The 19,466-nt window shown below is 43.9% G+C and overlaps 2 protein-coding genes across 3 annotated transcripts; one reads left to right on the top strand and one right to left on the bottom strand.

Annotated features, from left to right (window-relative positions):
* Positions 1-1,654: 1,654 nt before the first annotated feature.
* On the bottom strand, positions 1,655-11,778 carry LOC112884696 (probable manganese-transporting ATPase PDR2). Of its 2 annotated transcripts, none has more exons than XM_025950178.1 (22): positions 11,596-11,778; positions 11,232-11,514; positions 11,033-11,125; positions 10,749-10,951; positions 9,689-9,761; positions 9,440-9,612; positions 9,194-9,359; positions 8,388-8,492; positions 8,201-8,311; positions 8,033-8,119; positions 7,665-7,847; positions 7,542-7,592; positions 7,319-7,444; positions 7,127-7,206; positions 6,826-6,934; positions 5,873-6,001; positions 5,019-5,084; positions 4,841-4,912; positions 4,474-4,622; positions 3,942-4,053; positions 3,737-3,853; positions 1,655-3,062 (listed from the first exon to the last, which is right to left on the bottom strand). In XM_025950178.1, exons 2-22 carry the CDS (start codon positions 11,478-11,480, stop codon positions 2,001-2,003), a joined length of 3,516 nt encoding a protein of 1,171 aa, XP_025805963.1. In that variant the 5' UTR covers positions 11,481-11,514; positions 11,596-11,778; the 3' UTR covers positions 1,655-2,000. The 2 variants fall into 2 exon arrangements, with proteins under 2 accessions (XP_025805963.1, XP_025805965.1); XM_025950180.1 differs by having other exon boundaries at positions 11,600-11,778.
* A 4,493-nt stretch (positions 11,779-16,271) lies between these two features.
* Positions 16,272-17,850, top strand: LOC112886433 (basic 7S globulin-like). Its single transcript, XM_025952335.1, has one exon. It carries the CDS (start codon positions 16,357-16,359, stop codon positions 17,671-17,673), a length of 1,317 nt encoding a protein of 438 aa, XP_025808120.1. The 5' UTR covers positions 16,272-16,356; the 3' UTR covers positions 17,674-17,850.
* The last annotated feature ends 1,616 nt before the right edge of the window (positions 17,851-19,466 follow it).

Genomic DNA, 19,466 nt, shown 5'->3' with positions numbered 1-19,466 from the left:
TTACACGTATAACTCAGAAACTCACACCGAGGCGCATGTGGTGACTTTATCAATCTCGAAGATTTGCCGGCTCAGTTTTCGAAGATGATTATAGAAGTAGGAACGTCGCCTACCACTAAAAGCACAACGGCGTTAAATTATAGAAAATTCGCTCCCATGGGGAGTTGAACCCAGAACTTAAGGTGCTATTGAGACTCTTGTAACCACTAGGCTATATGTCATTTCGCCTTTTATGGTTATTGGAAGAGTTGCTTCTGCAGTTCTTCAATAATCTCATCCCATATAAATTACCGTATTGAGAAGTTTTAACTCTCCCTGTATTTAGCGGAGAGTTGGGGTGGATTATTAGTTTGTTCCAATAATTATTGAAAAATAAAAAAGATAAAGGGATATACTGGAGCATAATTTTTACATAAATTCTTGCAATATGCTAGTTGGATAGGGGATGGGGATCCGCTCGAAATAATATTGCTAGTTGGATTGGGGAATGGAGATCCGCTCGAAATGCTTTTATAAGAGGGAGCAGATGGAAACTTTGCAGAGGCTGGTGGGCGCTTGTTTGGGCAAGGACAGCAAGGAGGCAAGCCGCACGAGCGCGACTATATATGTCACGAGGGCTACAATGCTATGCTTGTCGCCTGAAAGATGGTAGAGTAGGACTAAGGCGCCGTTTGATTTGTCACCTTAAAAAGAATTTTATTATTTAGAATTATTAAATAAAATTTGCTTAAATTTTTTTTCACGGATGGGTGCTAATTCACAAGATGAATTTAATGAGTCTAATTAATTCATAATTTACAATAGTGATGCTATAGTAACCATCCGCTAATTATAGATTAATATACCTTATTAAATTAATCTAGCGAATTAGACCAAGAGTTCTGCAATTAGTTTTATAATTAGATTTTATTTAATATTTTTCAATGATAATTTTCTTTGATGTGACATGGTCAAACACCCCCTAATCCGATGGTTGATTTCTAGTCCATGCGCTCTGACGGGCAGCAGCATCGGCGGAATCTATTCATAGCACGCACGGATGTAATGCGCGGCGTCGCAGAAGGCCACGTTGTGCTCATGTTCATCTTCCTCATCGAGGTAGTGGTGGCCGGATTTCAGGGTGGCGGTTGCCGGATCTAGTGGCCATCAGCGGCGGGGACGCCACCTCCGGCCAAGGGATAATCGGTGGGCCTAATTTGGGACGGGGGAGCTCGGTATCGCCGGATTAGCTTGGAGGTGGTGGCGAACCGGAACGGTGGCCGAAGGGTGGGGTGGGGACGCTGCGATTGGATGAGCTCCAATAGTATCTGTGACGGCGCTTTTTTTTTTAAGGAGCTACTCGCATCCCGACATCCGATGAGAACGCTCCGTCGAAACATTAAAAATTAACTACTGCAACGTATAAAAATAAATATAAACAAAACTCTTATCATCCGATGCTTCGGGGAGAAAATTCAAAATGGGTAGAAGAAAGAGCAGTTGACATATGGTCTAATAGCAGATTAATTACATCGTGCCGTTGTTTGTTGGCGGAGCGCAGGCATGGATCTGGAATGAGGTGCCAGGCCTATAGTGCTGACTCTAGCCCTCAAACAGGTCTCAGATCTCGCTAAGGAAACTTTCTTGTGCCCATGAAAGAGATCTTCCACACAAATTTGGGACAATCAATACCGCGATGTACCTCAAATGGGCTAGTAATATCAGTGCTTTAACAGTAAAAGCCTAACATAGGTTATCTGTATGCATTGTACATCTAATATTAGTTTGCATATATGGTACCTGAAATCATTTATCCTGACAAGTATGTGAAGGGTCCACCCTGTATCCTCCTATCTTTAGGGCCTACACACTCTCAAAATTCCCCTAAGCTACAGATTAGATTGCAGCTATGCCAAAATATGATCAGTGACTAGTGACAAGATTGATGCCTCGTAAGAAATGGCCATTTAAGGGTAAAGGGTAAAGAATGATTGTGCAGAGAACCAAAAATGGAGAATATTTTAGTCGCGCTTTTTCTCCAGGTCTGCAACTGCCTGTTTCTGACGCTTCTCCCATGCTGGCATCTTCCCTGGGAAAGCCCATCGCAGAAGCCGCTCCCACCCGTAGCATCCACAGAACATAAGCATTGCCCAAAGCATCAGTTTGCCCCTCATTCCTTCTGGCAAGGGTTCCAGTTTCATGTAGTCATTCAGATCCCTGAACATATCCGACGTGATCACTGTGAAGAAAGCAACCGCTCCGTACAAAGCGTACTTGAAGGGCTTGTTCTCGGAGATGCTCTGGTTGAATGGATGGCCCATGTAGTTTACAGCAAAGGTTGCCACCTGGATCATCATGTTCACCATATATGAAACCGTGTTCACAAGGTTCGGATGGAAGTCTGAGTCAGGTTCAATGCATTCCTCTGGCATATGCTTGGATGCTTCGTTGACGGCTGTGATCAAGAAGAATATGTGCATGGCAAACTGACCGAGAATGGAGAGCAAAACATATGCACAGAATATGTTTGGGTGAGGCCGCTCTGCGGACAGCGTTTGCAGTGGCCGAGCATGGGAGATGAAGAGGAAAAAGGCTGCAGTGAAGACACCGCTGATTGTAGCCTGAACATCGCCGAGTTTGACACCATCCAGATACATGACACTGAGAACGTATGCTGTTGCAAGGCAGTTGAGTCCAAGAATCTTGAACATTTGAAGTGTGGTGACTAGGGTGCTTCTCCCCTGGCGGATGATGTCAAGAGTGGGGGCAACGGAGGCATGCTTTGCTGTGAAAGGTGAGGCCATAGAAGCATCCCCAAGCTTCACAATCGGTGCCGAACGACCATCACTTTCATCATTCATTTCGTCCAACATCTTCTGCAGCTTTTCTCGCTGCCTCTCAGCAGCAGTCAAGGGGCGGCTGCTCGATGCTTTAGCAGAACTGTTAGTTGCTGGAGTCACTTGTGATGATGCTTCATTAGCAGGCTTCTGTTTTTTCAATTTCCCAGATTTATTTTCAGCTTTGGATTTTGAGTCGGCTTTCTGAACTGGTTCAGCATTCAAAAGAGCTATGCCAACATGTGCCTGAAAGAAGATCATGAAATGAACGACCAAAATTAACAAATTTAAAGCGCCAGTAGAAAAATAAAAGGCCTAACAAAATCATGTAGAAGATACAGTTGCACCTAGGTTCAGAAATTTATATATTAACCTTCAAGCAGTTTGCTATTACCGCTTCTTTTTAGTTATCATGGTATCGAACAACAAGAAAAGAACAAAACGCCAGGTTAACATCGGTCAATCTGCATATTAGTTATTCAGTAACATGGACCTCTGCCACTCACATAAATGTTACTGGCTCTATTTCCTTCCATAAGTGCCATCCTTCTGGCATAAGCTATAATATATATAAGCCACCTTTAAGAAAGTGTAAAGAACATTCAGTTACGTTCCACTCTCTCCAGCCAAAAATACATCGTCTGACCTAGGGATTTCGCCTATCGCCAGTTCAACCATCCTGTCGGACATGACTTGTTTTCCCGACCAAAGGTAACATTACATAATCAGGTAACAAGTATTACCTTGAGGCCCTCTCAACCAAACCAAGAAAAGTAAATGGACGTAAAAAAATGTAGTGAAAAGTCTCTACACAATCAATGTTATGAAGCAATTTTGAGATCAATGCAATAATTGGCATAGGTAACAACCAAAATATGTAAATTGAACAAAACTAAGTGGGATATAAGACAGGTCATCACCTGCTTCAGTGCACCAACATCATTGGTTCCATCTCCACACATCAGTGTCACCCTCCCAACACTTTTGAATGTAGTCAGTACAAGTTCTTTCTGCTCTGGAGCAACACGTGCAAAAACCTAAAAGAACGACAATTATAAGAACCGTTTAGCATGCAAATCAAGGCCTTCATATTCTGTACAGAGGATGTAATCTGTTCACACATACCTTCACATAAGGAATAACCTGGAGAACAGCCTCAGTATTTTGTAGCATTTCAAAGCAGTCCCCATTAATACAAAGGTCATGTGATTCTGATAACCCTGCGACCTCCGCAGCACTACAAAACAACATACAAGACATCAAACAGGACATAAAAAAACCATAAGCTGTAGGTAGTTGCAGCACCAGTTGAGATCATAAACAACGGACTTCATATGACAACAATATGTCTTAGATATTAACACAAAAAACTATTTACTTGTAACTAGAGGGAAAAAATTGGAACAATAATCATTTTATTGAAAAAATAGACACATTTATCATCTTTCTAAAAATCACTACTCCAAACCAAAATGCTTGTGGCACAAACCAGGTAATAAAACAAGCAACATAATATTTCCGAAGAGAGGAGACTAACCCCTTGCACTGGAACAGGATTAAGATTTGCATGCGAGAAATGAGGTAAAAACTCAATAGAAAAGAATCAGTAAAGATATAAGCATCTACCATTATACTAAGACTGTATATAAACAGTTACCTGTAAGGAGCTCTATCAGTTTCATCTGGCGAAACCCACTCAAAACCACCAGTCTTCATCCGTGTCAAAATTAAAACAGGTTTGGAAGAAATATGAACTTGGCTAGCAACATGGCAGGCAGTCAACGCTTGGTCTCCAGTAATCATGACCTAATAACATCAGAGATCCAGTAAGTACATTAATCATATAAAACAGAAAATTATGATTTACAGTTCTTCATAGTTTGCTGCTATGAGTGCACCAGTATGTCTGCAACCCTTGGGGGATGTACTTGTATATATGTACCACATTACTGGCATGAAATCAAGGTTGCAGTACAGTGAAATTTATTACCATAAATGATTACAGGATAAATAGAAGGACATACCAAGTCATGGGAAGATTGTCCTAGTTCTTGTAAGACAGCACCAGAGTCGCTCCTTATAGGGCAGTTGAAGACCTGATTCCAACCCAACACAACCACATAAGAAAAACATGTCAACCGACTGTAGTAACTTAGAAAATTTCCAAAGAAAAAAATGATGCATAAGAGGAAAAAATCATACCGCAAAACCAGCAAATGTTAGATCGCTCTCTACTTGATCCCTTTCCAGACTTCTAGCTTCACTAACCTGTTATTTAAACACCAAGAGGTCACTATAACCGGATACATTTTTCATAGAAAAACAAGCACAGAAGATGTGAACAAATGCAAATAGCCGTAAAGTTCAAAGGTTATAAGTTAAACAAAGGCAGATAATAAACTCTGTTTCAAAGTTATTTCAGGTAATATCTAAGCAGTTAACATCTCATAGACAGACAAAAACTATGAACAGATGCAAATAGCCATAAAGTCCCAAGGTACATGCAGGGTGATAAACTCCGTTTAAAAGTTACTTAAGGCAGTAATGTAATATGCTTTGTGAAATCTATCTTCTGGAGCCCAAGCCAGTAAATAAAAACCACAGGAATTTCAAATATACTATTATCTGACGGATATCATGTACAAGAAGTGATCAAGTGAAAACATCAAATGCAAGGAGGATAACTCTGAAATTGGATAATGATGTTCCTATTAACATATATCCTGTTTTGTAAAGCGACAATTCTTTTAACAGACCTTTTCAATTAGCTGATCACTCCATCAGCACTATCAAAGCTAATAAAAAACATAGGATTCCAATTTCCAGTAAATAATGATTTCATCTGATCTAGCCACAAGCTGCATGCATGTGGAGTATCATTGGAGTTCACAAAACCACAATGCTGGGAAAGTTGAAATTTGGATGGTCCCTTTGCATCAATTAATTAATAAGGTTTTTGCTTTGTTCTCAGGAAATTTATACACTGACAATAATAATAGAATAGCCAGGGAATGGCTACAGGCAAATGACATGATTAATACCAAACAGAAACTCACAGGCATCTCAGGAAGCAATTTATATGCAAGAGCCAGGACCCGAGAACCCTGCCGTGTGTATTTTTTGTATGTCTCCACATATGCAGCAGGTAAATCAACTAATCTCTCTTGGATGGTCTCTGGTGCACCCTGAAGATCACAAAGTATAAGACACATGGACATCAAGAAAAAAGAAGACCGAATCAATCAAGATACGGGAAAAATACTGAAAGTAATCTCACAGCACCCACAGCCACAGAACAAATGATTGACTTGTTCTTATGGGCAAAAATTAATTCATGTCATGATTGTTTTTCTGAATTATAGAACTCAACAAATATTGTGATTTTACCTTTTTACCAGCTATAGTTTTTTCCCTGTCAACTGTGATAGAAATAAAGATACTGCTAAGACCTGTTGAATGGCAGCTATTCTAACATAGAGAGATTCAACCATAGTTTTAAATGGAGCATTGGTTGTAAACTAGTTCACTTAGGTCCCTATGTTAAATTTTTTTTGTTGGGAGACTCAACATTTTTTTATTTAACACAAGATTTAACATTTTTGTTTTAGGTAAACTCTAGAGAATGATTTTAGTTGAAAGAGGAGGAGGAGGGGGAGGGGGTCCCATGGTGATTTCATTGAACAAAATGGAGTTTCTATACAAGTGAATAAAGAGAAGTATATACAAAAATTAGTTACTCTAATAGGGAATACAGTCAATTTGACATAAGCCTTTTCAAAGACTGCTTCGAACTGCGGGCGACAAAAGTGAACTCTGCATTGAACTCTAATCACATCTGCCAAAGATTTCCAACCTTTTTCCACTGAAACGATATGGACTGCAGAGGTCTTAACCTCCAATGGTGAATATTCAATGTATCAAAACCCTATGAAGATCATTTTGGTTCTCTTTCCTCCAAGATACAGATGTCTTGGAACAAGAGAAAATACTCCTCTCTCAGAATTCTTACCTTAATGAAAGCATAAAATTTCTCCTGAATACGGACGACAACAGACATTCTCTTCAAGTGAGAAGCAAAATGGAACCTGTGCACAATCTGTACAGGTTGACCACCAGGCCTGCAACAAAGAAAAAATGGCATAAATGTAATATCTAATGCTAGCAGTGAAGCAGGGAAAGCAGTAATAACCGCCCAAGATATTCTTTCCTAGTGATAAAACAATGACATTGAATCCATGAGCATCAAGTTCACTCAATCATAAGCTCGGTTGCTCACATATTCATGTAGATTAATGCACATAACAGCTTACTTTTTAGACATGGCCTTCTCATCAGATGTGTAGATCCAGTCTATGCCCTTTATAGCAGCCTTTTCAAGGGGATCACCAACCTTTATTAAGATGAAAGATACCATCAATCAAAAAGGGATATACTTTCATGGTTACTTGATTATACTTCACATCTTCATGTAAGCAGTTAGTTATTAGCTAATTGCACCGTACCAGTTTGTTGTCGACAAATACCAACGCATGGCAACTGGAAAGCACTTCTTGAGTTCGGAGGGGCAGCTCATTTGCATCAGATATTAGCTCATCATCACCTTCCAAAGTAACAATACCTTGGAATTCCTGAAAGTTAGGGTCTGTCAGTTTTCGAACACCCCCCCCCCCCCCCCCCACCCACATACTGACTTAAATAAGGAAATAAACTAAGCACATAACTTACCATATCATCTGATGTCAGAGTCCCCGTCTTGTCGAAGCAGCATATGTCAACCTGATCAAAGAGAACTCTTAAAAGCTTGTAAAGAAAGAAGACACAGTGACTTGGTAAGGTTTCCTTACTAACCTTCCCAGCAAATGGTATTCTGAATGGCTCTGTGCAGAAAATACCACGCCGAGCTAATGCAATTAAAGATGTGTTGACTGCTATGGAGAGCTCCATTGGTAGTTCAGGGGGTATCACAGAAGTAATAATCAACGAACAACTCAATAAAAGCTTGTATCTGCTCCTTGTCGGGTCCTCCAGTCCCTATACACAAGATAAAACAACAGTTTAATGGAGGACAAGAAGAGGCAACGAACTACATGGTAGGATAAAATTTTGGCTATATATATCCAGCTTGTGAATATAGAGGCTGGTTTGTCCTTTATCTAAAAAAACATGGTAGGATAAAAACAATGATTCACTGTATAGATAGTAGTTTCTGGTGTAACCTTCATAAGCACGTAACCGGACGCGATAATGGCGAAGAAGAGCAAAAAGAGTATAAAGAAGCCACTTTCCTTGTTGTTTGCAGTAACCTGTTACGTCATCAAAATGCGAATATCAGACTTTCATGCCTTCATACAAGTTACTTTCATTACCAAAGAAAAAGATGTTACCCTCTCAGTTGAAAATAAGATGGTCCTCATCAACTTCCCTTGGCTAGTCTCAAATCCAGTTCGCAATACAAAGGCTACACAACCACCATCAGGTGCTCGAAGATTTACGGACTGTACAAAACAAACATGTCAGCAAAGGTAGAAATCTATTGGGCACAGATAGCTGGCATAAGAGATGCATATCTACCTTATCTGCAGTGTGTTGCAATATCTTAGTGCCACCAAATAGGATATGGTTCTTATCCCGCTTTATAGATAGCATTTCCTCAGGACCACGGCCAGCAATTGAAACCTATCAGTAGATGAATAGTCAGAGCCATCGAGAGAACAAATACTATATAGCTAAGGCACAAGAATAGGAGCAAGGAATTTAGAGAATAGAGTTTTGGAAGTAACACAGAACACATAGACTGAAGCACACTGTTAATTTCATCTGTTTCTAGCCAGAATGATTGCACTATTTAACTGTAGCAAAACAAATTGAATTTAAGCATGGTTTTGTTCTAACACAAAAAAACACCAGGTCATTCCAGCCATTCTAGTAAAATCCCAACCATTCAGGTAGCTTTGTGACAATCCATATACAGTCTCCTCCTGAGGTGATCAGTAAATGCATCCTAAAAATATTGCTTAGAAACTATCATCTATATCTTCTTTGTCAAGTAACACTTGTTTTAAATTTTATTGCCAAATCCAGTGTACTTATATCTGTGGAACAGATGCTCTCCAGTGACTTGGTTGCAAATTTTAAGAGCTAAACATAAAGCATTGATTTTTAGTTTAATATGCAAGAAAACTTGTTGACTGTTGTAATGTATTTTGAACAAAATGTGCAACACAAGAATGGCATATTATAATAGTCCAGTATATGACTCTTCAGAAATTAGAACCACATCCAGAATGGAATTTCAAAAATAGGGTGGAAAGTGCAACTTTTCCAGATGAAATGAGATTTTTCTAATTAAATACATCCAAGGGAAAATGAAAGAAAACCTTCCACTGTGGAGTAGATTCTCCTGTAAGAATAGCTTCATTTACTATTGCAGACCCGGCTAACAATAGCATATCTGCTGGTACAGATCTATCTTCACCACTAGTTGAGCGACCTATGGACACAATATCTCCAGGTAGTAGTTCGGTTCCAGGGATTTTAACCCATCTGAAGAAAGAACTCGCAATTAGGATGGTATATATTTATGCTCAAACAGATAAGCACTCAATCAAATGAAGGAGCCATACTTTCCACATCTATAGGTCAACACAATCTGATTATCAACTTTCACACGTCTTAGCTCAGTCAATGTCTTCAGTCTATTCTTTGCCATAGTAGACTCAAACAGGAAAAGCATGAAGAGTGTAAACAAACTATAGTACCAATACTCGTCCAAGCACCAAAGAGCAACGCAGAAAACCTTTATAAAGAAGCTCAATGTCATTAAAGATATATAAGTGGGTAAAATAATAAGTATAGAGATAAAAGAAAGTAACCTGGAAAACAAAAAATGGTTCCATGATTTGCTCCTTCATTAATTTCTGAAATGTGGGCTGTGGATACTCAAATCTATAGAGGAACAATAAATATTGTCAGCCACTTTTGTTAAACAGATGAACTTATAGTGTAAAACTTCCATATTTTCAAACCTAATATGTTCAATTTGATGCAAAAGTCACTAATAGAATCAGAAGCATCCACGTCCACTGTGCATAACTAAAATTCCCTAGACACCTAGTATGTTCACTTTGGTGCTACTAAGAGATCATCCCTGCAGCATGTATTCCTTTGCATTCCAGTATGTACTCAGAATTTTGGACTTAAAACAGTTACATGTTGCCGATATTACCATATACTATTCCTCTGCTGTCCAGTCACAAATACATGCCGTTTTGGATGATAGCACAGGCACAGTCTCCAAAATGCTTTGGCCACTAAATTAGAATATATTGTACTACATTCACAAAATCCAGTAACATTATAACATTGTCAATGTCCTTTCCCCTACACAGATGATTTCAAGATTCCAATCAAACACTTAGAATATTGGTAGTCAATATATTCAAAAGTTTTGACAGCAAGTTTGTGCAAAAAGACAAGTACTTGTGATAGGATGAAGTACAATAAGAATTCAATATAGTAACAAGTTATGTTGGCATATCCATGTATACAGCACAAATCCCTTTAGCTACTCGTTTAAATCTAGTCTGTAATTGGTTCACCTAGTGTACAAGTCTATTTATTTCGGATAATATGTGGCGCGAATGTGCATTGCAGATCAGCAATATTCCTCTATGCACATGATGGATTCACCATAAGTTTGAGTTGAGAATTTCCTTCAAATGTGGTACTGGATGGAGTAAATTTTAATCTCAAATTGCACACTGTTTTTTAAGACATTAACCTACAATTAAGTTCAGCCTTACCATCTTAAACTATACTTGTGTTTCTCATGTTTGATCTATGTGATGATCGATTATGCAGCTACCAGTTAAAAGCTCTCTAGCTAAATTCCAGAAAGCCCAATACTAAATAGGGAGCAAAGATGCATCTTACATGTTTCTACCCCATTTATCCACAGCAGTGTTAATCTTGGCCTCAGTTCCAAAACCGGTGCCCTTGGCATAATTGCCGATCGGCTCCTTCGTTGGGTACCGGAGTTTTAAAAAGTTATCTTTCTCCGCCGAGTAGATGAACCTCTGCTTCCGAAAGTCAAAGTAAATCTCCTCATTCTCTCCTGCAGCCGAAGATGAGGCCACCTGAACAGATACCCAATCATCAAGCTTTATAGCAAAAATTCTAAGCCACCACCAGCTCTTAGAAGACGATGTTGTACTCACATTTCTCTGTATGTGCAGGGGCACAATCTCCTTGGACCCAGAGAACTTTGCGGGAGTCACCTTGCACGCATTAGCCGCATGGATATCCTTGACCTGCACCGTCGCCAAGCTCAAGTCGTTCAGACCTAAAATTAAAAGCGCCCAGACAGATGCGGATAATGCTCACTAGATTGGCTTGGGACCCTGTGAGGCAACTCGCCTTGGAGTATCCGACGAAGGCCCGGAAGTCGACGGACCAGGCGGTGAAGAGGAAGGCGAGGATGTGGGCAGCGGAGAGCGCCGCGAGGACGATGAGCGCGTCAGTGAAGTGGAGCGCAGGGACGGCGAGCAGCAGCCAGAGCGCGTAGAGCGCGAGGAAGGGCCAGAAGTCGAGGCGCGACGCCCAGTACCGCCGCCGCAGCAGGTCCACGCCCTGCACCGACTTGCCGTTCACCTCGAACCGCGCCATGCCGGCGCCGCGGCCGCCCGGATCGGGGAGAGCGCTGCGGAGACGCCGGGACTCTCAGATCGGGTCCCGATGTGGATCAGAGAGATGAAACGGGTGGAGATTTGGGGAGGTTTACCGACTCGGCTCGGCTAGGCTCGACGAGGTCCGATCGGCAGCGGCGGGCGGCGGCGGGCGACGACCGCGACCGACGGAGGGCTTTCTCGCCGCCGCTGCTTCGCTGCGCGTCTCTGCTCTGCGGCTCGTCCTCAACCTCTTGCAAGGCGTCGTCAGTGGTTTTACGGTGTGGAATCCCACGTCGATCTGAATTCTCGAGTGACTTTTCTTTTTCCTTTTTCCTTTTTCCTTTCGTAATTTAAGCAAAGTTTGTGCCAGCCAAAGAGATGGACTGTGGACAAGCTGAACTGTATGTTTTGAGATGCAAAACATAAACAATAGGTAATATTCTCAAGCATAGTACAAAAGCTAACATACATGCTTCATGCACGAACACTCACGTCTATAAAACGGTTGAAGACACGCATTTAGACCTTGCGTATATGAGCACCCGTGAAAAGGCTGAGTCATGAATGGGGAGCTCATGATTCAAATCCGAGTAGACTCATTCCATCATAAGAATATGACCATATATTCAATTTATATTATGTCTATTTGATAATCATTTGAACTAAAAAGGGCCACAAAACTCTTCTAATAGACAACAGCCAATTTCAACTCTCTCATTGAGTATCGTGGTCAATATAAATATTTTGCTGCAGTGGCCCGTTCTTCCGATAGGTACGATAAATTCGATTGGTGGAGTCATGACGTTGGCGATCCGAGCTTCTAATCAGTTATAATTCGAACCTCTGCAACCGTTACACCGCTCCTCCGTTGGTTATCAACCAAACACAATTTGATTGACCTCGCTAAGAAGGCTAATCCTGCAAGCGAATCGAAGAACACAAGCAAGAAAGTATAAGCACGTAATCTAAAATTGCGCATGTATATGAAGCAAAGACAAGTATTCGGTTCAAGCTCAAAGGACTAATCGCTACAAGTATTCGGTTCAAGCTTAAAGGACTAATCGCTACAGTGGTGAAGAACAAGAACGGGACTCTGATTCACAGCAAAAGGACTCGATGTTACAGCAACAATGAAGATGTCTGTTTCTCAATGGAAAATTAGAACTAAACCAAACTCAAACCCTAATGTGGCGCCTGCTACTGAGTTTATACCGAAGGGGGGACATCCTAGGGTTGAGGGCGACCAGGTGGGGGCGTTCTCAACCTGGGGTTAAGGCCCGACATGATACAAGGCTGACTTGGCCTAAAATAGGTGACGCAACACTTTATCATGGTCACATAGAATGATCCATAAATGTTCTGGAGCACGAACCAGAACCAAAAGAAAGTTTTTATTGTCTTCTTTCCAACGTATCAAAGAACGCCTCGTTTCGACGTCGTATGAACATCGTATGAAGGAGATATCAGCATTTCCGTTCAGGGTGGTGAAGACCAAATCGGTGATGACTGGTAACTCGTAGAAGACTAAATCTCGGATGTATGCAGCATGACGATGTTCTCATCAAATTCTATTTTGGACCTCGTTTTCTTATCAAATTAGTGGATTATGCCTCATAAATGTATGGCAATTGAACTCATCATCATATTCCATCTAACCAAAGGACAATATGTTACTAGAGCATTTTTTTTCGTGCCACGTCCAATGCCACTAATAAAACTTCTCGGTATGCAAGCATATTTTAGGTATTCTTTTGGACATAGAGGCTCAAACAGTTACTTGTGGTCTCCGAATCTTATTTTGCGGCATGGTTAGACCAAGTTAGGCACGTGCTTTCTTCATTGCAGTACTAGTGGCAGATCTTTTGTACCATCCTACCTCATTTGTCCTATTGCCTAAAGTTGGTTAAATTGGCGCCTACAAATTGGATTGCCATACCTTACCTAAAAAGGTCTACTAAGTTGATGCAATCATCCAAACATGCCTTACTAGCTGGTGGGTTGAGCTTGAGCATTACCATTATAGTAGAAGATAAGAATGGATAAGAAATGAATAGATCTTAGGAATGGATGCCATTATTGTGAATAAGGTGTTTGGACTGAGGTGCCAACTTATTTAGAATGGAATGCCCATTGTATGATCATTAAATATGAATTTGGTAAGATGGGATCATTTGTTATCATTATTAAGCAACAATGTGATTGTGAGAGATGAGGTGAAGATGGATCTCCATGAATGCAATTCTCAAACCAAACAAGTTGGTTAGATTTAAAGTTAGAATCGAAGGATCCATAACCAATCCACTTGTCAAATGAACACCCTATCAGTGAATTGATACTCCCTCCATTTATTTTTATAGAGCCTATTAGCTTTAAATATTCATTTAGTCTTTGTAAAATTTTGACTGACAATTAGTCAAAGCTTATATGTACTATGTACTAGTATATATAGAAATTATACTAAACCTTTTCCTAAGACATTGCTATGTAGCAACTAATGAAGTACTTTTTTAAAGACTTTTCCAAATTCAGTCGGTATTATTGGAGTTGAGAGCATGATTATGGCTTCCCTCTGTCAGTGGCATCTGTTTGTACCGGTAGCGAGCTAATTTGCTTTGAACAAAGCAAAGTTATCCTTTTCTTTTTGTTTTTCTTAGAAAAAGAAGAGCAAGATCAAACAAAGAGTTCAGCCTAAGAGCAAATACATTGCTACACATCAGCAGTCTTATAGGTCGTCTCATGCAAGTCTATGTAGAATTTTTATTAGGTGGTGGAGAGAGAGGGAGGGTAGAGAACAATGCGGTTGTTCCTCTTAGGCTAAAATTTAGGATTATAAGATCACTTTCTCACCATTGTACGGGTTGTTATGGCCATGCAACTCACAATATTTTCTTTTTCTATGCACAAATTATGGAATTATGTATTTACTATGAGATAACTTATAAGATAATACATTGTATGTATTGTCTGTTACATCGTCTGAAAATGATATGGCGATACATGAGACCGCCTATTAAACTAGACCAATATACTTGCTCAAACAGCACCTAAGATGGCAAAGATATCCCTAAAGATCTGGCCATCCATCTGGGCTAAACTCAGTGCCGTTAATTTGGGCCTTGCCAATTCAATCCGACGTAGAAACTAGCTCCGGCCAGTTTGGTGTGCACTGGCCTGCTATGCGGCTACGCCCAGAACTTGCCTGGAGTGTCATCTAGATCTTCAAACTTTCAAAATATACATTCAAATTCATAAATCTACTAATTATGTCATGTGAAATCCAAATTACTATTTTTAAGTTATAAATCGGAAGTATTTATGCTGATGTGGAACTTACATGTGAGTCCAAATTTTATTTTAAACTTTTATGCTCAACTCTTATATTTTCAAAATTTTCTCCAAAATTTTGTTTCAAAACTTTATATCCGAATATTTTCCAACGTTTCCTCCAAAATTTATTCTTTTTTTTCTAATTTTATTTACAAATATTGTCATATGAGCTTCATTTTCCTACAAAATTTTTATATAAAACTTTTGTATCTGAACATATTTATACAAGTAAATTTATTTTAATTTTTTGCGTGCATTTATTTTGTACTTAACAAATTATATAATCTTTGATTTAGTTTAAGCAACTGTGATTTGGATCTCACGTCACATGATACGAGTAGAAAGTTTTAGAATTTGAATATGCATTTTTAAAATGTAATGATCTAGACGAGACTCGAAGCTAAATTTAAAGTCCGTATTTTACTGAATGCATGTTCTGATCTCCTCCATAGCACGCGGCTCGGCGGCTGTCCTGCTGACATGACTAGCAGCTCCAAGCCTCCATGGCTCCATCATCCACCAGAATCAGATGCCCATCGCCGGCAGCATCGTGGTCGTGGTCCAGTTCGTTTCCTGCACATCCCTGCATGCCCCGCCCCATTATTTCCCATCCCCATCCCCTGCCGGCGTGCGCAAAAGCTGGTGCGTGTCCCGCGTGCCGGGAACGCCGAGCTGCCGACCTTTTTCTTCCAAAAACTACACTTTCCCCCATGGTTTCACGTTGGCCCGGCTCGCCGTCGCCGGTGGCTTGCCCGGATCTGCGCAGTTCTCCGTAAAGACAAGACAACGACTCGTCAGCTCAGCGGGCACTAGCACTTAACGCCCTGTTCGTTTCCTACCCACTAAATTTTAGACCCATCACATTAAAAAGAATTTTATCATTTAGAAGTATTAAATAAAGTCTAATTATAAAACTTTTTGCACAGATGGGTGCTAATTCGCGAGACAAATTTAATGAGCCTAATTAATTCATAATTTGCTATAGTGATGCTACAGTAATCATCCGTTAATCATGGACTAATATATCTCATTAGATTCGTCTCGCGAATTAGCCCTAGGGTTCTACAATTAGTTTTATAATTAGACTTTATTTAATACTTCTAAATGATAAGATTCTCTTTGATGTGATCTCTCTAAACTTTAGACCCCAGAAAACGAACACACCCTAAGTCCAAGTCAGAGGCGACGACAACCGGCGCCACGTCGGTGCGTCAGGATAAGCGCTCGTGGCCTGGGCGAGATCCCCCTCGCCTCTTAGATCTCACCCATACAAAAATGGGAAACCGCTCACGCCATGCAGACGCGCGCAGTCTGGCCGCCGGCCCGCCGTGGACTCGCAGCCACGCCAGCCGAAAAGATACTGGTGCGCACCAAGCCACCAACCAGCCATTACGACCGGTCCATTTCGGCGTCGCGCGCTCGCCCCGCCACGGCGGCACTTCCCCCATCTCCGATCCCCACCCGGCCACCCCGCTATAAAGATCCTAGTTTGCCGCTGCTAGCAGCAATTTCACATCGCCATCGGCCGTCGCGTCCTGCTGCCCAGCATGGCGCGCCTCCCTGCTGGTACTCCTCTTGCATCTCTCCTCTTCCTCTGCGTGCTGTCGGCCTGCCGCGCGGCCGGTTCCGGCGGCAGCAACCCCACGAGCGCCGTGGTGCTGCCGGTGAGCAAGGACGCGGCCGCCACGCAGCAGTACGTGACGGGGTTCCGGCAGCGCACGCCGCTGGTGCCCGTGCAGGCGGTGCTGGACCTCGCGGGCGCCACGCTCTGGGTGGACTGCGACGCCGGTTACGCGTCCTCCACCTACCGCCGCGTGCCGTGCGGGTCCAAGTCCTGCCGCCTCTCGCGCTCCGTTGCCTGCGCCACCAGCTGCTCGGGGCCGCCGAGCCCGTCCTGCCTCAACGACACCTGCGGCGGGTTCCCGGGGAACACGGTCACGCACGTCAGCACGAGCGGCAACATCATCACCGACGTGCTGGCGCTGCCCACCACGTTCCGCCCGGCGCCGGGGCCGCTCGCCACGGCGCCGGCGTTCCTCTTCACCTGCGGCTCCACGTTCCTGACGGAGGGTCTCGCGGCGAGCACCTCAGGGATAGCGTCGCTCAGCCGCGCCCGCTTCGCGCTGCCCACGCAGCTCGCCGCCACGTTCCGCTTCTCCCGTAGGTTCGCGCTCTGCCTGCCGGCCGCGGGCGCGGCGGGCGTCGTCGTCTTCGGCGACGCGCCCTACGCGTTCCAGCCCGGCTTCGTGCTGTCCAACGCGTCGCTCATCTACACCCCGCTCCTCGTCAACCCGGTGAGCACGGCGGGCGTGTCCACCAAGGGCGACAAGTCGGACGAGTACTTCGTCGGCGTGACGGGCATCAAGGTCAACGGCCGCGCCGTGCCGCTGAACGCGACGCTGCTGGCCATCGACAAGCAGGGTGTGGGCGGGACCAAGCTCAGCACGGTGGCGCCCTACACCGTGCTGGAGACCTCCATCCACAAGGCCGTCACCGACGCGTTCGCGGCCGAGACGGCCATGATCCCGCGCGCCGCGCCCGTGGCGCCCTTCAAGCTGTGCTACGACGGGAGCAAGGTCGGGAGCACGCGCGTGGGCCCGGCGGTGCCGACCATCGAGCTGGTGCTGGGGAGCGAGGCCGCGTCGTGGGTGGTGTTCGGGGCGAACTCGATGGTGGCCACCAAGGGCGGCGCGCTGTGCCTCGGCGTGGTGGACGGCGGCAAGGCGCCGAGGACGTCGGTGGTGATCGGCGGGCACATGATGGAGGACAACCTGCTGGAGTTCGACCTGGAGGCGTCGCGGCTCGGGTTCAGCTCCTCGCTGCTGTTCCGGCAGACGAACTGCAACAACTTCCGCCTCGGCTAGCCGACAATGCCAGCAGCCGCCACTTGCCAAATGCCAATGCCCGGCCTCAACGTTGATTGGGTTGTATGATTGCCTCTGTGTCCCCGTCTGAGACCAGAGAAGATGGTCTCGGGTTTGGGCAGTCGCTGTCTGAATAAATTGTTCATCTATAGTGGTACCAAATAGCAATGTTGATGCAGAGCAGCGTTGTGAATTGATAGACTATATACTACGAACAAGAGTGCTCAAGCTCAACAGAATGAGCTTAGGTTTGCGGCAATGGGTAGTTTCTTGTGTTTCTCAAATGTCGTGAAGTTAAGGTATCACAAAGACGGAGTGGAACGAAGTGAAGAAGTAAGGCAGGCTACAGGATCATTCGTACAGAATTTTATGTTCAACAACGAGAAGTCATTATGCAATTTTGACCTCTTATTACGTCTCCTAAAATTCTACGGTAATTTAGGGTACGTTTGGTTGCTGGGTTTATTCCAGCTAGGCTATCTTTTCCAGCCTGGGCAGCCTAAGCCTGTGTAAGTTGGGTCAAGGTGGGTTGTTTGGTTGGCTTCTTAGCCAATGCAGGCCCAACTAAGAGTTTGTTTGTTGCCTGGGCTACTGTCTGGCTTGCATTGGTGGAGATGGCTAGCTGGTGTTTAGTTGGGTTGGGCCACGCTGATCAGGTCACCGGTCGGCTAGGCTTGGTGGTTTTGCTGCTCGCCTGTGCTCATTACGGCCGGTCTAACCCTAGCGGTGACTCACATTCCACTCACCACTCCCTCCACTCGCCACTCCTCGCCGGCTTGCTCGCCTCGCTCCCTCGCTCGCAAGCTCCCTCACCGGCTTGCTCGCCTCGCTCCCTCGCTCGCACGCTCCCTCGCCGGGCGAGGCTGTTCCGCTGCCGCGGGGATGGCCGGGGCTAGAACCGCCCTCCCTCTTCCTCCGGTGGTAGTAGTCGTTCCCCCTCAAGCTCGGAAGAGGCTAACTTGCCAGCGCCGACGGAGGATCAGACCGACCCCTTCGAGTGCTGCTCGGCGAACCTGTGCTCCCGCTGTGTCTTCTACAAGCGGCGCTAGTGGTGGAGCACAGGCGCGGCGAGGACTTTGGGCATGGATTCGGGCGGGTCTGCCATAGCGCTGGCGGTGTCAGGGTCTCATTCGAGGGGGTCCAATGCCCCGCATGGTGGATCTGCTCCTGGTGCAAGTGTCGGTGTTTTACCGGCTGCCCACCGAGGGATATACCCGAGGTGGTAAGTTTAGGTTGGGAGACGCCAAGATCAGCAATTCGAAGGTGCAAGGAACACAAGGTTTAGACAGGTTCGGGCCGCGATGTGCGTAATACCCTACGTCCTGTATGGTGGTTTGTATTTCCTTGGGTGTTGATGTTATGTTTTGAGGGGGTCCCTGCCCGCCCTTATATATTCGGGAGGACAGGGTTACATGAATCCTAGTCCAATACTAGCCAAGAAATCGTACTCGAGTACAACTTGAGTAGTTTCCTTCTGTACCGACTAGTCCTATTTCGCATGCGAGTAGAGTACAATACAGATAAGGTACAGGATATGTCCTATCCCCTAATCCTGTATGAACTCCGTTATGTACACAGTCCCGTAGTCCCGGGTCTGACAAGCCCCCGAGCTCTTCGTAGCTGAGTACTGCAGGCTCCTCGAGTACTTTCGAAGTAGTCTTCGGTTTCTTCTGAAGCTCCGTCTTGAAGTTCTTTTTCGAGTACTTTCTTGGCTGCATCGAAGCTATGAGGTGCTCATGCCCCGAAATTACTTTTTTTGGTATGGTGTGCGATTGAAAAATCGCACTCCATAT

The sequence above is a fragment of the Panicum hallii genome, chromosome 3 (assembly GCF_002211085.1).
Source record: "Panicum hallii strain FIL2 chromosome 3, PHallii_v3.1, whole genome shotgun sequence".
NCBI lineage: Eukaryota > Viridiplantae > Streptophyta > Magnoliopsida > Poales > Poaceae > Panicum > Panicum hallii.
The sequence above is the reverse complement of the archived record's forward strand: the minus strand, read 5'-3'. Positions and strand labels throughout refer to the sequence as shown.